At 36.4% G+C, this 17,756-nt stretch overlaps 1 protein-coding gene across 1 annotated transcript in view; it reads right to left on the bottom strand.

Moving 5' to 3' along the window:
- LOC111147835 (activated leukocyte cell adhesion molecule) overlaps positions 1-17,756 on the bottom strand; it is a 210,918-nt gene that overhangs the window by 14,926 nt on the left and 178,236 nt on the right. Inside the window, exons 9-14 of the mRNA XM_022504091.1 lie at positions 16,364-16,476; positions 14,183-14,318; positions 13,942-14,075; positions 11,130-11,262; positions 9,253-9,291; positions 8,843-8,960 (exon numbers count right to left, since the gene is read on the bottom strand). Coding sequence (XP_022359799.1) covers positions 8,843-8,960; positions 9,253-9,291; positions 11,130-11,262; positions 13,942-14,075; positions 14,183-14,318; positions 16,364-16,476 — 673 coding nt within the window. The remainder of the gene's footprint in view (positions 1-8,842; positions 8,961-9,252; positions 9,292-11,129; positions 11,263-13,941; positions 14,076-14,182; positions 14,319-16,363; positions 16,477-17,756) is intronic.

Genomic DNA, 17,756 nt, shown 5'->3' on the forward strand with positions numbered 1-17,756 from the left:
GAGCACAGACAGCACCAAACATAACAGGAAAAAGTTCCTAAATTTTTCATTAAAATTAAAAACTTCTGCTCATTAAAAAGACAGCATTAAGAAAAGAAAAAGAAGCCATGCCACAAACTAGGGCAAAACAGTCAGAATATATCTATAACAAAGGGTTTTTATACAGAATATGTAAAGAACTTTTACATCATTCACAAGAAAACAAATACCAGTAAAATCATAAGTAAAAGACCTGAATAGTCATTGCACAAAAAATGATGACCAATAAGTACACAGAGGTTAAAATCATTAGCTCTCAGAGAAATGCAAGTTAAAACCAAAATTAGATATAATTTCACACCTCTTGGAATAGCTAAATTAAACAGAATGACAAAATTTAGGCAAGGATGTAGAAGAACGGAAACCTCAAACACAGCTGGTAGGAATTAGGAACTCAACAACTACTTTGAAAAGCTGTCTGGCAATTTCTTATGAAAAATACCTTACCCTGTGACCTAGCAATTCCATTTCTAGATATTAACCCAAGAGAATGAAAACATATGCCCACAAGAATGCTTGTATAAGGATGTTTTTAGCCATATTATTCATAAGAGCCCAAACTGGAAACTATCCAAATGTTCATGAACAAGAGAATGGATTAAAATAATGTGACATATTCTAACAGTGGAACACTACTCAGTAATTTCAAAAAATGAAATCATTAATACATGTATCTCAGGAACATTATGTTAAATGAAAGAACTGAGGCACAAAAGAGTACGTTCTGTATAATTCCATTTATATGAGGTTCAAGATTAGGCAAACGTAATCTCTGGTGGTAACAATCAGGACGGTGTTGCCTAAGGGAATGCGGCTCGTGGGGCTGAATAGAGAGAGTCCAAGAGAACATTCTGGGGAGAGGGGCTGCTCTAATTTGTAACTGCAGTAATGGTCACAAAGGTGTATTACATTTATCAAAACAGATTTAATTGCACATTTATTATAAGCATATTTTACCTTAATACAAGAACATTATACCGAGAAAAGCTAAAGAATATATGCCTTGTACCAGCGACTCAAAGAACCGGGCAAAATGTATGGTGAAAAACTGCATACCATTTGCATTTCGGTTTCTATTTACTTTCTAGGTGGGTTTATTGGTCTGGAGATGGAGAGTAGCTTCTACGGTTTCATCAGGTTGTATTAAATGGAAGAAGGAGGTATCAAGGGGAAGGGAAGGCCTAGAATTACCTCTAGGGCAGCTGTATTTAGGGTAAATCACAGTATCTTTCAACATATTTGTCCAGGTGAATCAGGCTAAAGATCACTGGTCACAGTTTGGAATTACAAAAAGAAGGGGTTGTTAGGGTAACAGGAAGTATTTGTAGAATATGTTTGTTAAGCGAGAGCTGAGTAACTTCAAACGAACGGTTTTTATTTTAAAGTTTACCAAACAAAACGAAACAACAACAACAAAAAAAACCAGTAAGAAATGGTAAGTGAAAAGCAAGTATCTCCCTTCTTTTCTTAATCTCCCTCTCCAAAATGATAACTCCCTCTCCATAATGCCTTAGTGTGCCAGGCAGTGTTCTAAGTGTGGCACAGATATGAAATTATTTCAGCCTTAGGATATCTCTGTATTCCAATGAGGCTAATAAGATTGCTTGTGACACAGAGCTAGTAAGGAGCAGAGCCAGGATTCAAACTTCAGGCGCCTTGCTCCAGAATCCACGCACCATGTTACACAGTTACACAAATATGCTAAGTGTTAACCACTGTGAAATGTACTAAATTGAAACAGAAAAAGTGTGGCTGGTGGGGAAAGAGGTATTCACTGAGTAAACGTATATAAGACTTACATGAATTTATTACTATTTTTTCCATTTTTATTATAGAGTCCCCACTCTCTCTAGCAGGGAAAAGCCTTTAAAATTTATTCTTATTATTTTGGCTTGGTTTGGAAATTGATAAAATGTAACTTTATGAATGTATCTTTTTTAATTTTGGAAAATTTCAGAGCTTTGAAAGAGTTACAGAGGTTAGAAATCCATCTACTACTGGAAGGGAAGACAAATGTATTTAAATCATTCTCTTTAGCAAAATATTTTTGGGTCAATTGATTTGAAGGACAAATTTAGGCATTTATAAAGAATGAGTGCTTGGGTCAAAATTTTTATGGTTGTCCTAAACTTTCTTCATTGTTTGGCTTTTTTGTAACTTTAAATATGAGAGAAAATTAAATCACAGAATCACAGTAATGTTGGAAGAAGCCCTGGAGGTCTAATCTGTGAGTCATGGACTGAAGTCTTGGTCTTAGGGTTAGTGGGCCTGGTTCATGTGTCAAGTCTAAGCCTCAAGTCCTTGGATAAATGCCTCCTCAGAAGCATGCTTGCTCATCTATGAATTGAGGATAAACAAGATCTGCTAAACAGGGCTGCTGCGAGGGTCTATGTGATGGTGTCTAGGAAAGCCCCTTGTGGGTTACATAGGTTAACCAAACTGAAGGAAGTCATGTAGCTGCTGCCCATGGTCACAGAGCTGCTAAGTAGCAGAAAGGAGTTCAAACTTAGCTCTCAACTCTTTGTAATGTGTCATTTCCATAAGTACAGTGCCTATTAAGTGTTCAACTTGCTTTCAAATAACTTCTCAGAAGATTTCCCAACTTTTTTGTGGTATTTCCCTCAATATTATAGATTTGTTTCAAGATCTCCTTTGAAGAAGGTAGGTGACTAATAATGGTGTCAGCAAAGCGTGCCTTTGAAGTGCCAACTTCGAAGTTGCTAAAGACACTAGATCTTAAATGTTCTCACAGCAAAATGAGATGACAATCACGTGACATGAGGGAGGTGGTAGTTAATGCTCTGGTGGGAATCACATAGTGATATATAAATGTATCAAATCAATATGTTGTGCACCTTAACCAGTGTTGTACATCAACAATATCCCAATTAAAAAATAATTTCGTGGGGGATGAAGGAGGCTGGTGAAGTGAAGGAGGGTGAGAGTGGCAGGCACAAGCAATACATCACCATCTTGGGAGGTTGTAACATTTGAAAAGACAGAATGTTATAATGGAATTGTGCAGTTGAAAAACAAAAACAATACCCACTTAAAATAATTCCCACATGAAAGAGTTCATAAAATCTTAGGTGTTCCAAAAGGAGGTTTATGTATAACAAATTTGAAAACTCTAGTTCTAGAGAGAGCAGGAGTGATCATTAACACTTCCTCAGTAGAGGGACATTTTCTGTGATTTCTCATTCACAGCATGACTGGCAGACACCACAGAAGGGCACCAAGGCTACCAGTATTGAGACTGGGACTTGATAGTATGGAATTGCCACTTTAGCAAACTGGCCATTGATACCTATGCAGGTAATTAAGGTCATATCCAAGAGTACAGTTATTTTTTTTTCTTCCCTGGTCACAGCTCTCAGCCGAGTGAGCCTCCTCCTGAGCCAAGCTTACTAAAGAGTTAGAGGAGAGGAGGGGTCTAATCCCTGTATCCCAGAAGAAGAGGAGTCAGCATTTTCTGGGTTTGAAGAAGGAAAAAAAGAATAAAGAGTTGGTCTAATTATTACTACTTTCCTTTTTATATCCTTAGAATTTCTAAGATACTCTATAGGAACTCTCCACTAAAATAGGGAACTCTAAAGTCCTCAGTAAAAATTTTTAAAAATGGCCTTTCATTTAGGCCAACAGTGAATATGGGGACCATCCATTACATAAAACAAGTGGGAATTAAAATAAACACAAAAATTCTGAATATGCACAAGAACAGGATGCCACCTACACACATTCAGCCTCAGAGTCCAAAGTGTTTCCTTAACATGGGTAATGTTGGTATATAGCACACAGCCTGGCTCAGGGAACAGGGAAAGAAAAAGAAAGAAATGTATGTATACAGGCAGCTAGAAAAGATTTTAAAAATTGAAAACATTTTATTTTGAAGCAAGCCCTTTCCTCTGGAAACATTTCAGGTACTATCTAGCAGGAGAGGGGAGGGTCATGGATGGATGATTCTGCCTTTGAGTGGCCAGTGACCTTGTGATTGACTGGATGGGGACTCTACCATTTCTACATTATCTTATTTCCCCTCTAGTTTACTCTGTTGTTCACAGTTTGATAGAATAATGGGGCATTTTCTTTTCTTCCTGCTTCTGACTGCCTGCTAAACTATGGGTAGGGAAAGAGAAAGAACCCAGAATTTGGATTAGCCCAATTTCTAATACAAGGGGAGAGGCCACATCAGTCCTGCACATTAGAGCACACCCTCCCATCCCTTACACTATATTAAACGTTGGCCAGCAATCAAAGTCAGAGATGAAATTTTAATTCCAAAGAAGTCTTGAGGCAGCAAAATATATTTGAAATTATATGGGATATGGAATAATATACTGCACACATTATCTTGAACAGGTTAATTTCACAGAGACTTGGACACCGTGAAACAGGGTTAATTGCATTTAACTCATTAAACTGTTGAAGATTTGAGTTAAAAAAATAAAAAGAAAAAAGACTAATAGGTGCTTATGTAGTGATAAATGAGGGAGGTCAAGAAAAATGTGCTATAGATGGTCCTCAAGCACTATTTTCTCAAATTATTCAGTGGGGAGCTGATTTTCCCTCACAGGAACATATACTGAATTTTGAAGAGGTATTAATTAGAAATAGAATTCAGTTAAAAATCAAATTTCTTCCAAGATCTTCTTCTATGTATCAGGAGATACTAATGAGAAAAATTCCAGAAAGGCTTAATAGCGTTGTTAAGAAACAAATAATATTGTTTCCTGCAATTTCAGGCTTATAGTCAAGTCCTCTTTAGTCTTTTTTTGCCAATTTAGGACCATTTCTATTTTTTTCTGAGACAGTAGTGGAATAATACAGCATTACACAAGGCAGAACCGACAAGATATTTGTGAGTTTTAGAGTTACATAAAAATTTCATGAAAATAGTCATGAATTCCATAGTTGCAAAAGATAAATCTCTTGGTAAGTTTCTAAGATTCACACAATGTATATTTTGAGACGACAAATATCTGGTTAGCACTCACGTCCAGTTTAGTGGTAAGAAATATAGCAGTCAGGGGTCTCTTCAATGCAACCAACCTGGAAATTATGGTTTTAATAAATGCTTAAACAGGTTCATAGCTACATCATGCTGCCTTTGTATTTTTCCTTTATCTTTGGCTCTTTGAATTTTCATTATTATTATTATTCCATTATTTATTTCATTATTTCATTATTATTATTATTCTATAGTTATTGTACTACAAGATATGCAAGAGAGGATTTGGAACTCAAATAGTAACAGGTAACATCCTGCAGAGCTAAAAACAATGTTCAGAGGACAAGATGGAGAGAAATGGAGAAAATAACAAAAAATAATAATTGAATTAATCCTAGTTTTTTAATGTTCTTCCATCTGTTAACAACTAGACATGAAGTGGACTTAGTCAATTCATGATTTATGTCTAGAACTGTGAATTAATACCCTACGTATGTGGTAAATGATCAGTCATCCACTTTCATTATCAAAAAATAGCCAATGTAAAGAAAAAAGCTTCCAGTGAGAATCTGTATGATTCAAAGCAACAGAGGAATCATAAGACCTTCTCTCCAATGAATATACCAGATCACAATGCCAAGCACAACTACTAAGCATTTCTTGCTGCAGTTCTCCATATTTGAAATAGATATAAAAATATGGAGTTCATACCAATGGAATGGAGAATGCGTGTTAGCTACATATCACTAGGTATGTTAACAAATGTACTCTTAAGTTCCACTTGGGCATAAAAGATTGTTTCTCCCTCTCTCTCCACTGACTTTTAAAAATGGCAATGCAAAGAACTTCCCCAAATGTTGTTTAAACCTCCCTGCTCTGCGAGTTGTATCACTGAGGCTTTTAAATAAGATTTTAACTCATAATTTTTGTTCACAGTGTTTGCCATAATGGTGACTTATGAGATCGTTAATGGTATTATTTTGTAAGATGGTAAACATGGGAATATACATTTGGGGGAAAACTCTGGACTACATCTTTATTAATAAATCTCTCCTATCCATGTAAAATAGTGATGAATTAGCTAATGACAGTAATGGAAACCTCATACTCATTTGAAAAGTTGAAGTAGAAGAATAGAAAAGAAAGAAAGTATACCACTATACTAGACCCCAAAAATGGCCTTAGCAATTCCTAACTTGAAAGTTCTTGTTATAAAAGTGCACTTACTCTGGACACAGGGATTAATAATAACTCATCTTGCAAAAATGCTGGCTTATCTCAGAGGGAAATAGCAAAGAATAACCTATCAGGAATGCAAAACACTTAGCAAATCTTAAGTTTCACAAATTTCATAAAAACACTTTAATGTTTGGGATGAGAATTGCAACTTATTGTTTTGGTTACAAATAATATTAACCCTGGCAAAATGGATGCACTTTTCAATTAAGTAACAGTTACTCAGATGAACTTTCAAGTCAGATGGTAAAATATGCACTTAATTTAATGAGGCACTTTAAAGGAACTCCATGATGTATCAACCCTTGACCTAAAGGCACTACGAAGCCAAGTGTCCAGCATTCATTTATCCATGATTTTGATTTTGGGGCACCATATGATAACAACCAACGAAGTAACAACAAAACAAATCCCACACACATAATTTTTTTTTTTATTCATAGAAGGATAAATGGCATCTAATGAGATCCTGGCAATTAGAATATGGTGATTAAGAACATTCGGGGTGTTCCAAAAATTTAGCATTTATTTGGTCATAATGTAGAAAACTGCTGCTTATTTTTCAGCTCAATTCCAGGATACAGAGGAATTTCATTTTTATTCTTTTAAGAAATAAAATTAGATTGGAATGCATCAGAAATCCTAAGTAAATAAAATGGAAATACCCCATATTCTCTCTTTATAAGAAACTTATACACATAGAAGGAGAATTATTAAAATTCTATTAAATATTAAAATATTAAAAGATATTGCCTCTGGGCAACTGCTTGCCATTTCCTTTCAATCACATGGTACAGGCACTCTTCTAAATTTTCCACAGAAACCACGGACACAAGCCCACATGAAGTATTGGTAGGTAAAATGTTCACTGAGAAAAAGAACACGTTTGTCACGAAGTGACAGGGCGATGGAGGAGTGAGGAGCTGAGATCAGAAGTCACAGTACCCCAGTGTGAGAGTGGATGGGTTCAACTACAATACACACCAGGAACATGTTTCTACCTTACATGACTGAAACACGGAGAAAAAGGCACAGTGTGAGAAAATCAGACCTAGTGATTAAGCACACAGATGCTAAAACAGCACTATCTGAAATAAAATACAACTTCAACCCTTGTGAACCAAGTAACCTTAAGCAAGTCATTTAATCATTCTCTACCTTCATTCTTTCAAATGTAAAATACGAGTAATAACAGCATCTCCTTCAGAGATGAGTTGCAGGATCAAAACAGAGCTCGAAGAAAAAAAAACAAAAACAAAAACAACAACTCAAACAAACAAACAAACAAAACCAGAGCTCAATATGTACTCATACGATGTGGCCTTGAAAATTTCTAAGCTATCGCCTCCCTTCGATGGCAGCTCCATTCGAATATTACTTTCTTTACTGAAATTGCTTTCTTTTTGGAGTAATATCATGGGTCTTATTGAGTCTGCTTTTTCTTTTGATTTTCTTTAAAGTTAACTTACCTGACTTGTTGAAAGGGGTGGTGATATCTGACATCAAGAATTTACAAAATTAAGTCCAAAGTTGCCACTTGCTATCCACATCCCCTTGCGAAAATCAATTTCCTCATGTTTGAAACCAATGGTATACCACAGAATCACTAAGGAAACTTTAAACATGCAAATGCTAGGACCCCAACTCTACCCACTCACAACCAAATCTGGGGTCAAGGCTGGGGTGATGAAGAATATTAGGCATGTGTATATGTCAAGAATCTTCATTGGTTAATCAGATTTTCATTATATACCATGGTTAATTTGTAAAGTTGGTTGTACCTGTATTATTTATGACTAATAATTTTTATTTATTTTTTTTAAGACTTCATTTATTTGACAGAGAGGGAGAGAAAGAGCACACAAGCAGGGGGTGCGGCAGACAGAGGGAAAGGGAGAAGCAAGCTCTCTGCTGAGCAGGGAGCCCGATGTGGGACTCAATCCCAGGACCTGAGCCCAAGGCAGATGCTTTACAAACTGAGCCACCCAGGGGCCCCTACAACTAATAATTTTTAATCTAAACACCATCCAAATATTTTTTAAAGCAGTCCTGGTTACTTTGTCTAATTTTCTTTTTAAATTGCAGACAAAATGATGACAAATTTTTCTTTTTTTCCTGATTTAGATCCTTTCATGGACCAAAGTGACTTAACTAGAGCAGAGAAGTGACAAGATAAAACTACCTCAACGACAGATTCACTGTTGGCCAGACCCATCACCGCAGACACCTGGCCATTCCCGCAGGATGGACTAACCACTTTTAATTCATCTCCACCATCCTCAGCCACATGGCTTAGAATAGCTGACCTTTTGGAAGTATACGCTTTTTAAAACACCCGCCAGGCATGGAAAAGAAATCAAATAATTGAATTTAGACTACAGACTGAGAAAAATAAGGGGACACATGTGAAATCACATCTCAATTCAATTATCTGATGCCGTCAAAGCAGTCCCTGTGAACTAACTGAAAGCAAAACATAATGATCAGCCTGATTGGGGGACATGCCTTTCCTATTACAGAAATCACATGCCCAGCTGAAGTGAGCTCATTAACACACTGTATTAATAATTCTCCCAGTGGAAGTCACTGAAAAAGTCAGGTCTTCCTTCTGTAACTTACTTTGATTTCTTCATGTACAGCCAGTAGACAACACCAGCGACTAGGGCAGCGAGGAGGAGACCAACGACGATTCCCACAATTAGTTTTGCCTGGTCATTCACCTTTTCTCTGTTTTCATCTACAACAGAGAAGAAAAGTCCATGCAGTTACAGACACTGCCAAGGATTTCTGAGAAGAAGTCAATCTGGTTATTCTTTCTCGTTAAAAATAATTAAGGCTCGCTACTACTCTGAGTAACATGCAAACTTGTGCTTTTAAAAGATAAAATTTTTAGCATTCTTACTATCTTGTCTCATTTGCTGTTTTAGTTCAAGTCAAAATTGTGGCAGCTAAGAAATTACTTATACGATGACACTTCATAAATCTTGAGCTGATAGTCAAGGAAGAAGAGTCGGCAGCGTAGTACCTACCACTTATCTCGTCTGCCTCATCGTGCTCTGGAATACTTACTGAAATGAAAAATGTTAATATGAAATTAAAAACAAAATTTGTTGATATAGGAAAGTCACCTTTACCATTATAGTATGATGTAATAATACTCAAAGATAAAATATCTATTCTACAGCTAAGACTAGAAAAAAAAATTTACATTTAATAGAGCGTGAACTTCCCTACAAAGAAATTAATCTTGTTTTAAGGAGAGTCGTTAAAACTGCAAAGGTATTAATCTACCATAGAAAATTTCACAACTGACAAGCTTTAGTGTTAATCTGAAATCCATATTAATTTCTCCACTATTTACCACCTTTTTATAGAACTTTTTTTCTTTAAGAGAAACAAGTTGCCATATATCAAATCTACAGTGCAGTGTTTCTTGACTTTTCCTGCCTTGGTGGCAAATTCATTTTTATCCTCTGGTATCAGGGGCCTGTCTCTAGAGATGGTCTCGCAGTTGTGGGGGTGGAGGTTGAGGTTAACACGGGATGTCTCAGAGGCAAAAAGGCATCATCTGTGATGTTCGCAGAAGCCCTCCAAATGATGTGGCGATATCATGGTGATAGCATCATGCTCCTGGCCCATTTTAAGAATCGCCAATGTGCTGGATCATCATCTAATATTACATTAAATAAATAGTCTTCTATAGACCTGTACCAGAACTTCCAGTGCCATCTGTCAAAATGCAGATTTCCAGACCCCTTCTCATACATACTATATTGGAATTTCAGGAGGTGCTCACTACATTTGAAAACAACTGTATTAAATGTTCATCAAGCCACTGCAAGATCTAGAAGCCACTACTCAATGGGTTAGAATAAAAGAGAAACTTGTGTTCAGGAAGAAAGGATAAGTCCTCTTTCTAGGTAGGACAAGTCAGTACTCGCTAAATTTAATTTTAAGAAGTCAATGCACCTATTTTAGAGGTAAATTTGTTTGGTTCTTTTCTCCAGTCACTCCATCAGGCTTTTTTATATTCCAGTCATATTCTGTGAGGGATCATTGTCTTTACACAATTATTTTCTCCTAGCTCCAGCTACTTCCTAGGTGGCATATCCCTACCCCACTAATGTCACAGACAGGAATCCAACTGACTGAAAGGTGAAAGTTTGGAAGGTCAGTTAGCATCCTGTCCAGAACCAAGCCTCATTCCAGGACCTGTCCTGACTTGCTTACAGAGCAATAGGAACAATGACAGAATTAAACATTGTGGGTAACTTCTTATTAAATGACAACTGTTTTTGGAAAAAGCTGCTCAGCATGTCAGATTTCTTTCTTTTCTAGGATAATTTCAGTATCTGATTTTTAGCCATGACTCAACTATGATCAAAAGCACCAATTCTGAAACCAGATTTCATAAATTCTATTATGTTTTCCTACCAATTTGCTAAATGACTGTGCATGTGGCATTCCTATTCAAAATTAAGGTAGGATAAATACCACAAAGACCTGGAATGCAAAATAACAGATTAAAAGGAATTAAAATTTTACCCAAACTAAAACTGTAATAAAAATGCTTAAAGATAATCTTTGAGTTATCTCTATTCTGAATTATAACATGGATTAAATAACAATATTCTTATCCTCTGTTGCTCTTGGGAAATATTCCTACCAGAAAAGGTCTCTGACCCATAAAACATGAAATGACTCAACTGTCAAGACAAGGATAATACAAGGATGGACACCAGAACAACAACAAAAAAAAGAGCCTATGATGATGATACCAGATGCAAAATAAATACATAAAACTTACCATAATGCAGTACAGGAAGATGGAATTGAAGATTTTAAACTAATGAAGAATAACTTCAAATTTTCTTACTTTTTTTAATGCCAGAAATGAAATACTCACTAGCAGAGACATTCAAGGAGTTTACTGTTCTCTCCAGCTGGTTTTCTGCTGTGCAAGTTAATGTAACATTCTCTTCAGGGGAAATGATAATTTTACTATAATACCTGCCATTGATATAAGGAGATTCCTCTGTCTGGAAAAGAAGAGCAAAGATGGGTTTAGGAAAAGAAATGGATTAAAACCTTGGAGAAGAGTAATACTGAGTGAAACAAGGGAGGTGCTTCACAGTGCTACCTGGTGTTCAAGGGCATATGTAAGGTCATCGATAAAGACCAATTCAGGCTTATATCCACAGCAGGCAGGAAGATTAGTGAATCCATAACTGATTTTCTGTTTACGCTTCTATTGTAAATTCTAAAAATTAAATTCATTAAACTCTTCTCTTTTGAGAGATTTTCATGTTAATTAATACTTTGGCATGATAGTATTTGTCTCAAAATAATTAGTGATTATCTAATCACCAATTTTCTCTTAATAAACTTAAGAATTTAATTCTTATTTGTAAATTATATCATTGTTTTTCACTTCAGGGGTTACCTTAAACGATTATATCTAAGTACTTATATATGTATGATTTGCTCATGGGAAAAATCAAACAACTTTTTCTCACTTTCCAAGCTAAATATGGAGAATGGGTTATTTTTCAGTGACTGGTAAGTTCATTTGGTTTTTGTAAGGTCTTAATAAGGGCAATCACTGCATTTAATTCCTCCAAAAATAAGAAATATTCATTTTCTTTTCTTTTTCTTTTAAGTAATCTCTACATCCCACATGGGGCTTGAACTTAAGAACCTCAAGATCAGAAGTCACATGCTCTATCGACTGAGCCAGTCAGGCACCCTTAGACAATTCACTTTCATCCCTTCCCCAGGACTTGACTCCCTAAATCCAACTGCACTAAAGCAAACATGTACCGGAGCTATTTTCTGAGCTGCATTCTGCACACCATGCCTACCTTTGTTCTTTATTTGCTTTCTCGTCAACTATATGATAAGGGCCTTGAGGACAAAAGATATTTTCTTGCTTAGGGATACTGTCTAGTCCCAGGGGCAGGAGTGCTTAGAGGCATCAGTAATTATAAAACAATAGATTCACCATATGATTGAGAAGGGAACAAATAAAAGATTATGGATAGATCAGCACAATCCTAGAACAAGAAAAATAACATATCACCTAGTGGGCCAGAATCAATCCTTCTCCTTGACAATGAAGAACGGCATTGTTATTTTTATCCTCATAGTAAGTTCACATGCTATTTTTCTACTTCCCACTAGTATTTTTCACATGACTTTCTCACTGAGTCTTTGTTTTTGTTTTACCTCTGTAAAATATATTTACTCATTCTAAGAGTGGCCTTTTAAATCTTTGTATCTGTTCATTCATCAAATATTTATTGTGTGCTTATTTTTCAATTTTCCATGCTTGTATTACCAGTACCCAAAGGTTCTTTTTTGCTACAATTATTATTTAATTAAACTAGAGAGCAAAAAGGACAGAATAGAAAAGAAACAGTCATTTTTTGAAGATTTATTTATATTAGAGAGAGAGAGTGTGCACACACAGGAGCGGGGGGTGGGGGGAAGGGAGAGGGAGAGAATCTCAAGCAGACTCCCTGCTGAGTGTAGAGCCTGACACCACACAGGGCTCAATCTCACAACCCTGAGATCATGACCCGAACTGAAACCAAGACTTGGACGCACAACTGACTGACATATATTTGCTTCAACTGTGTCCACTCCTTTGGGGAGCTTCTATACTTGGGAGTTATGCAAATATAGATGCATCACCCACAGAAAGAGCCAAACTCCACCTTGCTCTGCAAAACTATGTTGTACAAGCTGGACCAGCAGCCCAACTTCCCGTCAGAGAAAGAAATTTTAACTTCAAACTAAATGCAGCTCTGCTTTATGAATGCCTTCCTGGATTATCAGCTCGACCCAAAGGTGGGAAGAAGGCAGCACAGAGGACACAGATAATCAAATGGCCCCTCCGGTGTTCCTGAAGAGTCTTTAACTGGCTCCACCGAGAAAAGGATCATGAAGACTATTGTAGAGAAAAATGAATTAACAAGTATGTCAGCAACCTGAGCAAACTAGCAATTTAATGAAAGATAGTTCTGAACCCCTAGTGACAGGCCAGATTCTCTGTCTCTCTTCTTCTTTTTTTGCTTTTGGATTGTCAAAAAGAAAATTATTGGTAGTGTCCCTAAGTTCTTAGCCCTTTACTATTACTAACTATTACTAAAATGTCCTGACAAAGTTACAAATATTAAAGTTTTGTTTAGAAGGAAATGTCCTAGACACTATATATTTAGCTAGCCTAACTCTGGCCCTAGCCCTGGCATACATAATTTAGACCATATGTTCACAAACGGAGACTGTGTTCCTCACCCACCCCCCCCAGGGCCCAGTTTGAGGAAAAAATATCCCTTAATGTGCTTAAGTAAGCAAAGTAATGGAGGCCACTTATACTCAGATGTGTAAGTTTATGATGCAGAAAAGTGTATACCTTAATGTTTTAATCACCTGAGTTTCAGAAACTAATGACCATGGAACAACACCCAATTTACATTTTTTTAAAAAGAGATACTGACCACAACATAATGATTCTTCCATTCTCCATGGCCCTGGGATTTAAAATTTCTCTTTGAGCCATGTTCTTTCCTTTGGAAAAATTAAGAAGTTAGCAAAAGCTTCCTCTGAGAATAGACTGCCAATTTCATGTTGCTAACAAGCTAGTCTACAGCTTAGGCACCTCCGTAAAAGCCCACTTTGGGCCAAGCGTGGCATATAAGAAGAGGACGAATACTTGCTTGGTTTATGACGCTTCCGCTGCCGGTAATTGTCCACTGTATAGCTGGCTTCGGAAAACCTTCCACATGGCAGATTATTGTTTTAGACAGTCCACTGGGATCAGTTTTCTTTGTCATTTTGATTTGAGGTTTTCCTAAAATATCATTAGAATGAAAATAAGATGTTACACTAAGATCATCAAAGAAACTGAATATCAGATTCTCAAAGAAAACTCTGCACTGGTGCTCCAGTGTTTATTACCTTCTACTATGAGTGTCAACGACTCTCTTTTCTTTAGGCCTTCCACCTCTTGCAGAGCAGTTTCACAGACATAGTTTCCAGCATCCTGATAATGGAGACTAGAAAATGATGGGCTTGATCGAAGCCTGATGTTGTCCTGAATAAACAAAAAGCTAATTATTTCATATGGCTCAAATACAACTCTTCATGTATTTATTAGATAATCACGGAACCTGAAACCTGAGATTATTCTTCCAGATCTAAGGAAAATGCAAGTTCCTTTTTTCTTCAGACACTTCCAAAAATAGATTTCCCTTCTCCGTTGTAGTTTTATACACTCAAGAGTTTTATTTCAGACACTTTCATTTACTGAATTTATAATGTGGAACAAATTCATAAACTTTGGAGACTCAGTTTTCTTCTTTTTGAAATGGGATAATAATCTTACCATACTGAATCGTTTGAGGACTTAATTATGTAAGTAATATAATGTGTTCACATTCAGGAAAGTTCTCAACTGGTAACAGCTACTCCTTGTAAGTCCACGTAGATGAACTAGTATTGAAAGACACTGGAGACCTGTGCTAAGTTATCAATGATAGGTATAAATGTCAGAAAGCCATCTGATGGGATGCATTTACCAAGACAGGGGATCTATTACAGAGCCATGGTAGTTATGACAAAATGTTTTTAAAGAAATCATTACTAACAGCTTCCTATCCTAATTTCTATGAACAAAGGAAATGCAGCATTTAATTAAAAAAAAAATCACTTGGTATACAGAAAATAATGGTATTTAATGAAACACAATTCTAACATCATGTGGTCTTTCCCCACTGTGAATTTTTCTCCACTCCCCAAGTACTAACCAGTAGTAGCTAGACCACCTTGATCAACACAACACTACTAACATTAGGCATTCAATTAATAACAGTGACTGCAGTTGATGTAGAAACTGGTTTAGCCAAGTAAACTTAGTCTCTCTAGTCCTGTAGTAGTGAAACAATTAAGTGCTTGTACGATTACTGAGTTGTCTGGTTGCCTAGGACTTGTCTAGCCCTTTGACCACAGACTACTACAAATATATCACAGTAAATATTCAGTCTACAGAGTGACATTTTAATTATCTGAGTGAAACGAAGGGTGAGGAGGCTTCAATTAAAAGAGAATAAAATAAGGAACTGCACTTTAAAAGAAAAAAAGCTAGTCAGAGAGGATCTAGTATTAAAAGTGATCAAAAGCAATACAAAATAATGTGTATTTTCAGCAAGAAGAAATTCTAACAATACATTTCTCCACAATTTTTTATAAAGATAATTCTTGTCAACTCCTATGTGAAATGGTTTATATGTGTTTTGTCAACATGTGCACTGGGTGTTTAGATATACTAGCTGAGGACTTAGTAGTGGAATTACAACCTTTCCCTTTGGTGATAATCTTGTCTCAAATCACCAAGTACCAATCCTACCAACTCACTCTAAAAAGGTAACAATGACTAGGTTCTCAGTAATAGCCTACATTTCAGACAATTACAAGACTAGAGGCACTCACTCAGGAAGTACTGACCAAGCTCCACTGTGTTCCAGGTGCTCCACTATGGCCCATGGCTGAAAAGGTATCTCTACTTTCAAGGTGCTACGAATTCAATGAACTCACATTCAGACACATAAGGTCAGTTTCAGACTGAAAGTTATGTGATCAGAGCATGTATTTATTAAACCCAGTAAGGCCTGAGTTTGAGTCTAACTCTGCTACTTAAGAGCTTTCTGATTTCTCTTGCCTCAACTTCTTTCCGAATTATGTGGGGAAATAATAAATGTCCTGCATATTTCACAGGGTTCTTTTTAAGTGTCATGTGTGAATAATGTGGGTTAAAACACACTAAAGATTGTTAAGCTCTAGAGCATATAACCGTATCCATGTGTGGGTCTGTGAGCATGTGTGTATGTCGAGAATTCACATAAATACACATAAATCAATGTAGATACACATAAATCAATGTCCCAAAGTATATTTCAGACAATCAATTATGGATGCCATACTGTTGTTGGGTACCTCTAAAATTTTACTGTGACAACATTTATATGATTATAATATTAGAGAAAGAGAACATATTTAGATATTTAGATGTCCAATTAAATGCAAAAGAGTCAAAAAGGAGTCAGTCCAAACAGTGTAATATTATCAAGAAATATGACTTACTTTCATCCATACCACAGTTGCATTCCTACTAGCAGATATTGTGCATGACACAGGCAAGGCATCGCCAATCTGCTTGGTCACTTCCCCACTTGGGTTTAAGGACAAATCCAAATCTGTGAAGCAGAAAATCTGCTTGAAATGCAAACTCCAGGAAAGAAAGACAGTCAAAATATTTTGAAGAAGAAAAGATGAAAGACCCCCCCCCAAAAAAAAGAAAAAGAAAAAGAAATCCTTCTAACAGTCTTCAAAATTCAGAACTGATTTATGTGACCAAAATTACTGAACTAGTGTAATCAGTCCACTTTTTCAAGCCACGTTTGAGACCAGTTTGGATAGGGAAATGGTCAATCTAACTGATTATGCATTTATTTGCAGTTAACATGACTGATGTTTTGACTGCATAGAAGTATTCCGCTGGGGTCTACTACCTTAAGAAAAACAATTCTTAAATCATTTCTGGAAGAAAAGAAAGATGATGACTAGGTAAATATTATAAAAAGAGTTGGTGAGGCATGCCAGGAGAAAATTAAGTATATTTAGACAGCAGGTGATAATCTGAAAAATCATGAGGTAGTCTATCCGTTTCTTCAGAGAGAACGGACTATGGTAGTTAGATTTTTTTTTTAATGCAATTCCGTTTCTTATGCAGCTGAAATTTTAAGTAAGATCTATTGTTAGGTATGCTGGCAGCAGGCATCATTTTTTAAAAACAGAATAAACACATCTAAGGAGGTATAATCTTTCATATGGAAAGCAATTTCTATAAAAATCTTACTATCGCAGTATGATCTGTATGAGGAAAATCTAATTCAACAGAACAAACATTTATTGTGCAGCTACTAAGTTACAAGCACTGACAAGATACAGAGATGGATATAAGCTTACAATTTACAATTTTTGAGGTAGAGGTAGTATGCACTGTGCTAAGTGACTCTGATACACAGCAGCATGAAATCCACATCTACTAGCATCCATGCTATAGATCAGAAGTTCAATTAGTATTTGTTGAAAAACTAAAGAAAGGGCTACAAAGAGAGGTAGAAGCAAAGACTTATGGGAGTATAGAGAACAGAGCCCAAGTGCATTACACAGCAGTAATAAAGGCTTTGTATATGAGGCAGTATCTGCTTGTGGTCCTTGACAGTTGAGAATGGCTTTGGTAAATGGAGATACAGGGAAAACTTCTGCCACATAAACAACGGCAAAATGCTGACAGAATATGGCAGATGGCACCACCGTGAGTAATCTGGTATGAATGGTTATAACACATGAATGATAAGCCTACATAATTAGTGGAGGCCAGACTCTAAAGGACCGTGTTTGCCATGCTATGAGTTGAGACTTTATTCTACAGCACTGGGGATTTCCTACCGCACCCAGTGCTTCTCCTTGG

This window comes from Enhydra lutris, unplaced genomic scaffold, assembly GCF_002288905.1.
Source record: "Enhydra lutris kenyoni isolate GAN:26980312 unplaced genomic scaffold, ASM228890v2 scaffoldscaffold2, whole genome shotgun sequence".
Classification (NCBI taxonomy): Eukaryota; Metazoa; Chordata; class Mammalia; order Carnivora; family Mustelidae; genus Enhydra; species Enhydra lutris.